At 40.1% G+C, this 9,881-nt stretch overlaps 1 protein-coding gene across 1 annotated transcript; it reads right to left on the reverse strand.

The window, feature by feature from the left end:
* Positions 1-1,036: 1,036 nt before the first annotated feature.
* On the reverse strand, positions 1,037-2,725 carry LOC127090011 (uncharacterized). Its single transcript, XM_051029381.1, has 2 exons — positions 2,459-2,725; positions 1,037-1,558 (listed from the first exon to the last, which is right to left on the reverse strand). Exons 1-2 carry the CDS (start codon positions 2,723-2,725, stop codon positions 1,037-1,039), a joined length of 789 nt encoding a protein of 262 aa, XP_050885338.1.
* Positions 2,726-9,881: the final 7,156 nt, after the last annotated feature.

The raw sequence follows: 9,881 nt of genomic DNA on the forward strand, positions 1-9,881 counted from the left end.
CTTGATTGTATTTGATCATAGGTTGAGGTTGCTTCATGAGCAAGGCACAGTCAATACACAGTTGAATTAGGGTTTCCTTGGGAGACAATCCTCAAGCCCTTTGGTTTATCCTGATCAAAATGACAAATTGAGATACTTGGGAGGCATATATTATGATTGAGATCTTTGTAAACCATTGCCATGCTTGCTTTCATCTTCATTTGGCTATTTCTCTGAGCATAGGGGCCTCCTAGGAGCAAGGACACACATGATTGCTTGAGCTTTAAAATAAAACAAGTTAGTGACATATTTTTGTGCTTTTGGTTAGTTAAAAAAATTAGAAAAGAAATAATATACAATTCAAGCATGCTTGATGGTCTCAAATCACTCACACAAGTCCAAACCCAAGGGTAAAGGAACCGAGATGCTATGATCCTTGAGGCAATGCAATGAGCAATGATATGATGCCATGAGGGATCTTAGGGTCAAAATTAGGGTCTTACACTTATCACGATGGTCCCCCTTTTTTAGGGACAACGTGCACCGGGTTCACCCACGGACTATCAGAAATGGAACATATAAGACCCGCATCCAACAACTTTACCACTTCTTTCCGAACCACTTCCTTCATTGTCGGATTGAGTCTCCTCTGTGGTTGGACTACCGGCTTGTGGTCGTCTTCCATTAAAAATTTATGCATGCACACAGTAGGGCTAATACCCTTCAAATCCTCAATTGCCCATCCAATAACATTTTTGTACTTTTTCAAGACTTGGATGAGCTTTTCTTCTTGGATATCCTGAAGGCTTGAGTTTATGATAGCAAAACATTTTCCTTTAGGTTTAAGAAAGACATATTTGAGATTTTCAGGAAGTTGTTTCAACTCTGTTTCCTTCTTAGGTTCTTCATTCTCCTCACTAGATTGAGGTAGGCATAAATCCTCCCACCAGCATGGTCGAGATCCTTTCCATGGGGTCTGTGCGTCCAACAAGGCAAGCACTTCAAATTCCATATTGTCCACCTCTTTATCCGACTCGAAAATGGACAAACTCAACACTCATTCCAAAGGTGATTGGGGTGTAGGAAAAAGGTTATCATATGTCGTCACCTGATCCAAAACCTCTATAGTATGACTGGTACAAATATCATCCTTGTACCTCATGGTGTTTCGAAGATCAATTTTTAATTCTTCATCATAAACCTTTAGTGTCATTGTTCCTTCTTCTATGTTTATCAGGCACCTTCCCGTCTCCAAAAAGGGTCTCCCTAAAATGAGAGGGATCTCTTCATCTTCCGGCATTTCAAGAATTACAAAATCCACCGAAAATACAAACTTATCAATTTTCACCAAAACATCTTCAACGATGCCATACGGTTTCTTTACCGAATGATCGGCGAATTGGAGTGTCATTCTGGTATCTTGCACAACCCTTATACCAAGTTTCTTGTAAATAGATAATGACATGAGACTCACACTAGCTCCCAGATCAATCAGAGCTTTGTTGAACGACCTATCTCCAATAGCACATGGGATAGTGACAACTCCTCGATCCTTCTTCTTTATCAGAATCTTCATATCCTGCAAAATAGCACTACAAGCTTCAGTTAGAATAATTGGGTTAGTGTCGGTGGTACGCCTCTTTGAAATGATATCCTTCATGAACTTGGCCTATGTAGGCATTTGTTCAAGTGCCTCCAACAAAGGAATATTAATTTTCATCTTCTTGAACAACTCTAAGAATTTTTCAAACATTTTCTCATGTTGCCCTTTTTTCTTGTTTCTAGTGGGGAATGGGAGCCTAACAACCGGCTTGGGCTCAATGACTGTTTCTTTCACAACCAGTTTCGGTGCTGCCACTTCTCTAACAACTTCATTTTCTTTGATCTCAAGGTCCACTTCGATCAATTGGTCTTCCTCTTCATCCACTTCCTCAACAACTTCCTCAGCTTTACCCATTTGTGTTGTCACTACACTCACATTATTATGCTCTCTAGGATTCGCCACGGTTGCACTAGGTAGAGCACCTTATGCTAAAGAACTCGAATCTAGTTGTTGAGCGATTTTCCCCATTTGGACTTCAAGATTCTTTATGGATGTCGTGGTGTTTTTCTGATTGTTCGTGGTTTCTTCTTGAAATTGAATATTATGGGAAGCCATTCTTTCAATTGCAATTTCCCAATCAGCTTTTTTAGGGGCATGTTGTTGTTGCTGTTGTTGTTGTTGTTGATATTGAGTTTGGTACTTACCATGTTGAGGAGCGGTTCCTTTTTGATCTTTCCATGAGAAATTGGGATGATTTCTCCAACCCGGATTGTATGTGTTGGAATAAGGATTATTCTGCTTCAAAAATTTGATTTCCTCCACTTGTTGAGGATTTGCAAAATAATAACAAGTTTGGTGCAGACCACTACAAATTTCACAACATACAGTAGGGACCGGTTGGATCTATGCCACCGGTTGGGTGCCTATATTCATTGCCTTCAGCTTCTTATCAACTTCAGCAACTATAGTATCTTCAATACGAATTTTATTAGTTTCCAGCTTTAAATCTATAACCCCTTCTGGTTTGCTTTGACACCTATCATACAACTCCATGTGATCATTAGCAGCAATAACTTCAATGATCTTCTTGATACCAGTGGCTGTTGAAAAATTTGTGGAACCATCGGTTGCGGTATCAATAAGTTGTTTGGTCTTTATTTTAAGACCATTCACAAACATCTGCATTTGTTCAGTTGCATCCATATTATGGGTTGGGCAGGCTACAAGGTGTAACACCCCAATTAAAATAAGCTAATCATTTAATTTAAATTAATATTTTATTTATTAATTTAATTGAATAATTGGAAGTTTGGATTAATATTATTATTTTGGAATAATAATTATTGGGATTATTATTATTGGATTATTATTTTATAATTGGAATAAAAGTGGAAAATCAGTAAAAAGGTCCCATTTGGTAAAAAGGTTATTGTTTTCACGTGAAAAGGAAAAAGAGACAGAACGTGGAAAAGGGCAAAAAGAGAACCAGAGAACGAAGGTTGAAGGAAGGAGAAGCTTGGAGCTCAGAGGCTGCCGGATTAACTCAGGTAAGGGGGGTTTATCGTTGATTGACGGGTATTATATGATAATATGTCATGGGTAGTGATAGACCTTTAATTTACCTTTGAATTGGATGATTATGATGAATTTGTGGAAATAATTGATGAACGAAATTGAGCGATAATCGAAAGAAATTCGTAGGAATTGTATGTGATAATGTCAGGAGTTGTGAAATCGAATAGGGAATGATTCGGGTTAGATGATATGAGTGATTTCTGTGTAAATTTGGACTGTGGAAGGTGAGATCGAATAGAACTCGTAGCAGGAAAAACCATAGCAGATCTGGAAATCTGGTTTCTGGTCATACGCGTATGGCACTAGGCAATACGCGTATGGGATGGCTGGTACGCGTATGGCGCTAGGCAATACGCGTATGGATGAGGAAGATGAAATTTTGAACGTAAAATGGTCTCTGGTGGTACGCGTATGGGGAAGTGATACGCGTAGCATACGCGTATGGAATTGGGCAATACGCGTATGGCTTGGTCAGGATTTAGGCAATACGCGTATGAGCATAGGCAATACGCGTATGGGCAGGATTGTGATTTCCTGTGCTGTTGTCGTACAGTTTTTGACTGTTTAGGCTGAGTAGTGAGACTTAGCTGAGGTATGATGAAATAGGGATCAATTCCCGTTGTTTTGAGTAGTATAGTTATTAGTAGAGTGTGCTAATACTGTATTTGATTTATAGCATGTTGTGATATGCTTTTGTGATAAATGTATTGACAATGTGTGTTGGTTGGTATGCATTATACTGTAAATGTATCAGTGATGTATGCATCTGTGAATAGACTGTCATATGTTTATTCTTGAGTTGTTGTTGTTGTTGCATTGCTAGGTGATTAGCATGCATAGTCTAGCCTTTGGGGCTGTAGCTAATTCCCATTGTGAGGAATTAGTGAGTTGTGGATTGTTGTTGATGCTTGCATACTAAATGAGTAGCGTGCATAGTCTAGCCTTTGGGGCTGTAGCTAATTCCCATGGTGAGGAATTAGTGAGTGAGTCATTAGATCTCAATGAGTGGGACTAGTGAGCTCAGTAGCCGTATCCAGAGGGATCGGTGAGCTTGGACTATATGTTCAAGAAAAGTCGGTACCGCATGTGTAGAGTCTCATTGCATAATGAATGCATGGCATAGCCTGTGGGGCTGTAGCTAATTCCCATTGTGAGGAATTAGTGAGTAAATCGTTGTGTTGTGTTGTTGGTGTTGAGCATGTTTTGATATATACATATGCTATTTGTTATTGTTGAGTATGAGGTTGCGTTGATACTGCCGTTATGGAGTGGGTAGTCTGGTTAGGGTGATTTGAGGCGTTATTTACTTAACATTACATGTTGTTGTATAATGCTTGTTATATTGATTGAGAAACTCACCCTTACACTATTTTTTTCAGGTAACCAGCTATGAGTGAATAGAAGTAAATGCTTGGAGTCTAGAGTAGTCTCCTAAGGGGTCATGCTCTGATAGATGTAACATCGGGATGGGATGTTTGAATATGTTTGATTTTGTTGTTGATCAACTTTACATGTAAAGTGGTACATGATTTAAATGTTGATTTTTAGTATCCGCTGCGAATTATGCAAAGAACCTTATTTGGATTAAATAAATGAGCATGACAGGTTATTTTGATGAATGTTGTGAAATAATTGTGTGACACCCTTCGGGGCATAATTACTCTGATTAATGTGTTATTATTTTTAATTAAATATTTTGGGGTATTTAGAAGGGTGTTACATTAGTGGTATCAGAGCATAGTCGGTCGAGTCGAGTCGTAATTATTCTGTTTCCCCTGTACGGGATAGGTGTTGTGTAACCCTATCAGTACTTATTGTTTTAGCTTGTTGGGTTTTCAGAATAGAGATGGCTGGAAGAGGTAGAGACGATGCTGCAATTGCTGAGGCTCTGGGTATGCTAGCTGGAGTACTTGGAGGGAATCCGAATGTTGCGGGAATGGGAGCTGCTCGTCAACTGAGTGAGTTCCAGAAGAACAATCCTCCAGTGTTTAAGGGAGCATACGATCCAGATGGCGCTCAGAAGTGGTTGAAGGAGATCGAGAGAATCTTCCGAGTAACTGAGTGTGCCGAGAACCAGAAGGTCAGGTTCGGTACACATATGCTGTCAGAGGAAGCTGATGATTGGTGGGTTGCTACCCGCACTGAGTTGGAATCTGCTGGAAATGCTGAGATTTCTTGGGCTGTGTTCAGGGAAAGATTCCTGAGGAAGTATTTCCCAGAGGATGTTAGAGGAAAGAAAGAGATAGAGTTTTTGGAATTGAAGCAGGGTAACAGGTCTGTTACCGAGTATGCTGCGAAGTTCACAGAGCTGTCAAAGTATTACACTCCGTATAATGAGGCTGCTGGAGAATTTTCGAAATGTGTGAAGTTTGAGAACGGGTTGCGTCCCGAGATCAAGCAGGCGATTGGATATCAGCGAATCAGGGTGTTTTCTGATTTGGTTGACTGTTGCAGGATTTTTGAACAGGATTCCAAGGCTAGAGCAGAGAGCTATCAGCAAAGGGTTGATAGGAGAGGCAAGAATCAGATTGAACGTGGAAAACCGTATGCAGCTGGCAAAGGTTTTCAGAAGCAGAGTGGGATGAAGAGGCCTAGTGGGGGAGATTCTAGTGCTCCTGCTAAGTGTTACAGATGTGGTCAGGCTGGGCATCGTATCCATGAGTGTACCAGTAATGAGAAGAAGTGTTTCAAATGTGGAAAAGGTGGTCATTTGGCTGCAGACTGCCGGTTGAAGGCTGTGACTTGTTTCAACTGTGGAGAGTTGGGTCATATCAGTCCGCAGTGTCCTAAGCCGAAGAAAGAGAATCAGTCAGGAGGCAAGGTTTTTGCTTTATCAGGTTCTGAGACTTTTGCAGATGATCGGTTGATCCGAGGTACGTGTTATATTAATGGCTTTCCTCTTGTAGCTATTATTGACACAGGTGCTACTCATTCTTTTATATCTTTGGATTGTGCTGTGAAGCTTAAGTTAGAGATATCTAAGATGTTTGGAAGTATGGTGATTGATACTCCTGCGAAGGGTTCAGTAACTACTACTTCAGTTTGTCTAAGTTGTCCCTTGAGTATTTTCGGTAGAGACTTTGGGATAGACCTTGTGTGTCTTCCACTAGTGCAGATTGATGTTATTCTGGGTATGAACTGGTTGGTGTTTAACCGAGTTTCTATCAACTGTTTTGATAAGACAGTGATATTCCCTGAGATTGAAGAAGAAAAGAGTTTGTTTCTATCAGCAAGGCAAGTGAATGAGGAAGTAGCTGGTGGAGCAGAGTTGTTTATGCTGTTAGCGACTTTGGAGGCTAAAGATAAACTGGTGATTGGCGATCTAGCTGTGGTGTGTGATTTTCCTGATGTGTTTCCGGAAGAGTTGAATGAATTGCCGCCAGAGCGTGAAATTGAGTTCTCGATTGATTTGGTACCTGGTACTAGACCGATATCGATGGCTCCGTATCGTATGTCTGCTGTTGAGTTAGCTGAATTGAAGAGTCAGTTGGAAGATTTGTTGGATAAGAAATTTATTCGTCCGAGTGTGTCACCGTGGGGTGCACCAGTGTTGTTGGTTAAGAAGAAAGAAGGTACTATGAGGTTGTGTGTGGATTACAGACAACTGAATAAAGTGACGATCAAGAATCGGTATCCTTTACCGAGGATTGATGATTTGATGGACCAATTGGTTGGTGCTAGTGTGTTCAGCAAGATAGATTTGAGATCTGGGTATCATCAGATACGTGTGAAGACTGAAGATATTCAGAAGACTGCTTTCAGAACAAGGTATGGACATTATGAGTATTCTGTGATGCCTTTTGGAGTGACTAATGCGCCTGGAGTATTTATGGAGTATATGAATAGGATTTTTCATCCGTATCTAGATCAGTTTGTTGTAGTGTTTATTGATGACATTTTGGTGTATTCGAAATCTGAAGAAGAACATGCTGAGCATTTGAGAATGGTTTTGGGAGTTCTACGAGAAAAGAAGTTATTTGCTAAACTGTCGAAGTGTGAATTTTGGTTAGAAGAAGTTAGTTTTCTTGGCCATGTGATTTCCAGAGGTGGTGTTGCCGTTGATCCTTCTAAGATAGAAGCGGTATCTAAGTGGGAAGCTCCGAAGTCAGTTTCTGAGATAAGGAGTTTTCTTGGTTTGGCTGGTTATTATAGGAAGTTTATCGAAGGATTTTCCAAGTTGGCGTTACCGTTGACAATGTTGACTAGAAAGGGGCAAGCGTTTGTTTGGGATTCAAAATGTGAAGAAGGTTTCCAAGAGTTAAAGAGGAGGTTAACTACTGCTCCTATTCTGATATTACCGAGTTCGTCGGAATTATTTGAAGTTTACTGTGATGCTTCATTGTTGGGTTTAGGTGGTGTGTTGATGCAGAATAAGCAGGTTATAGCTTATGCTTCGAGACAACTAAGGGTTCATGAGAGGAACTATCCGACACATGATTTAGAGTTGGCAGCTGTGGTATTTGTTCTGAAGTTGTGGAGACATTATTTGTATGGGTCAAGATTTGAAGTTTTCAGTGACCATAAGAGTTTGAAGTATTTGTTTGATCAGAAAGAGCTGAATATGAGACAGAGGAGGTGGTTAGAATTTTTGAAGGATTATGATTTTGGTTTGAATTACCATCCGGGTAAAGCAAATGTGGTGGCTGATGCATTGAGTCGAAAATCATTGCATATGTCTATGTTGATGGTTAAGGAATTGGACTTAATTGAACAGTTTAGAGACTTGAGTTTGGTGTGTGAGAGTACTCACAATAGTGTTAAACTGGGAATGTTGAGATTAACAAGTGGTATTCTGGATGAGATCAGAGAGGGTCAGAAATCCGATATGCTTTTGGTGGATAAGATGACTGTAGTGAATCGAGGTCAAGGTGGTGAATTCAGAGTTGATGAGAATGGTGTTTTGAGATTTGGTGATCGGGTGTGTATTCCGGATGTTACTGAGCTTAAGAAGAGTATTCTTGAAGAAGGACATCGTAGTGGTTTGAGTATTCATCCTGGAGCTACGAAGATGTATCATGATTTGAAAAGGTTATTTTGGTGGCCGGGAATGAAAAGAGAAATTGCAAGTTTTGTGTATTCCTGTTTGACTTGCCAAAAGTCGAAGATTGAGCATCAGAAGCCGTCTGGGCTAATGCAACCGTTGGCTATTCCAGAGTGGAAGTGGGACAGTATCAGTATGGATTTTGTTTCTGGTTTGCCGAGGACAAGTAAGAATTTTGAGGCTATTTGGGTGATTGTTGATAGATTGACGAAGTCGGCTCATTTCATTCCGATCAGAATGGATTATCCGTTGGAGAGACTAGCTGAGTTGTATATTGAGAAGATTGTGAGTTTGCATGGTATTCCGTCTAGTATTGTTTCGGACAGAGATCCTAGATTTACATCGAAGTTTTGGGAAGGTTTGCAGAGGGCTTTGGGAACTAAGCTGAGGTTGAGTTCTGCATATCATCCGCAGACTGATGGTCAGACTGAGAGGACGATTCAGTCATTGGAGGATCTTTTGAGAGCTTGTGTTTTGGAAAAAGGAGGTGCTTGGGATAGTTATTTACCTTTGATTGAGTTTACCTACAACAATAGTTTTCATTCGAGCATTGGTATGGCACCGTTTGAAGCTTTGTATGGTAGGAGATGTCGGACACCTTTATGTTGGTATGAGTCCGGTGAGAGTGTTGTAGTTGGACCAGAGATTGTTCAACAGACTACAGAAAAGATTAAGATGATTCAGGAGAAGATGAGAATTGCTCAGAGTCGTCAGAAGAGTTATCATGACAAGAGGAGGAAGTCACTTGAGTTCCAAGAGGGAGACCATGTGTTTCTTCGTGTTACTCCGATAACTGGTGTTGGTCGAGCTTTGAAATCGAAGAAGTTGACACCTCGATTTATTGGTCCTTATCAGATTTTGGAGAGGATAGGAGAGGTAGCCTATCGTATCGCTTTACCGCCGTCGCTTGCGAATTTGCATGAGGTTTTTCATGTGTCTCAGTTGAGGAGATACATTCATGATCCATCGCATGTTGTCCAAATAGATGATGTACAGGTGAGAGATAACCTGACTGTTGAGACATCACCTATGAGGATTGAGGATCGAGAGCTGAAGCAGCTGCGGGGTAAAGAGATTGCCTTGGTGAAGGTAGCTTGGGGAGGACCAGCAGGTGGCAATGTGACTTGGGAACTTGAGAGTCAGATGAAGGAGTCTTATCCGGAGTTGTTCGCTTGAGGTATGTTTTCGAGGACGAAAACTCTTTTAGTGGGGGAGAGTTGTAACACCCCAATTAAAATAAGCTAATCATTTAATTTAAATTAATATTTTATTTATTAATTTAATTGAATAATTGGAAGTTTGGATTAATATTATTATTTTGGAATAATAATTATTGGGATTATTATTATTGGATTATTATTTTATAATTGGAATAAAAGTGGAAAATCAGTAAAAAGGTCCCATTTGGTAAAAAGGTTATTGTTTTCACGTGAAAAGGAAAAAGAGACAGAACGTGGAAAAGGGCAAAAAGAGAACCAGAGAACGAAGGTTGAAGGAAGGAGAAGCTTGGAGCTCAGAGGCTGCCGGATTAACTCAGGTAAGGGGGGTTTATCGTTGATTGACGGGTATTATATGATAATATGTCATGGGTAGTGATAGACCTTTAATTTACCTTTGAATTGGATGATTATGATGAATTTGTGGAAATAATTGATGAACGAAATTGAGCGATAATCGAAAGAAATTCGTAGGAATTGTATGTGATAATGTCAGGAGTTGTGAAATCGAATAGGGAATGATTCG

Source organism: Lathyrus oleraceus, chromosome 1 (assembly GCF_024323335.1).
Source record: "Lathyrus oleraceus cultivar Zhongwan6 chromosome 1, CAAS_Psat_ZW6_1.0, whole genome shotgun sequence".
NCBI classification, from domain to species: Eukaryota; Viridiplantae; Streptophyta; class Magnoliopsida; order Fabales; family Fabaceae; genus Lathyrus; species Lathyrus oleraceus.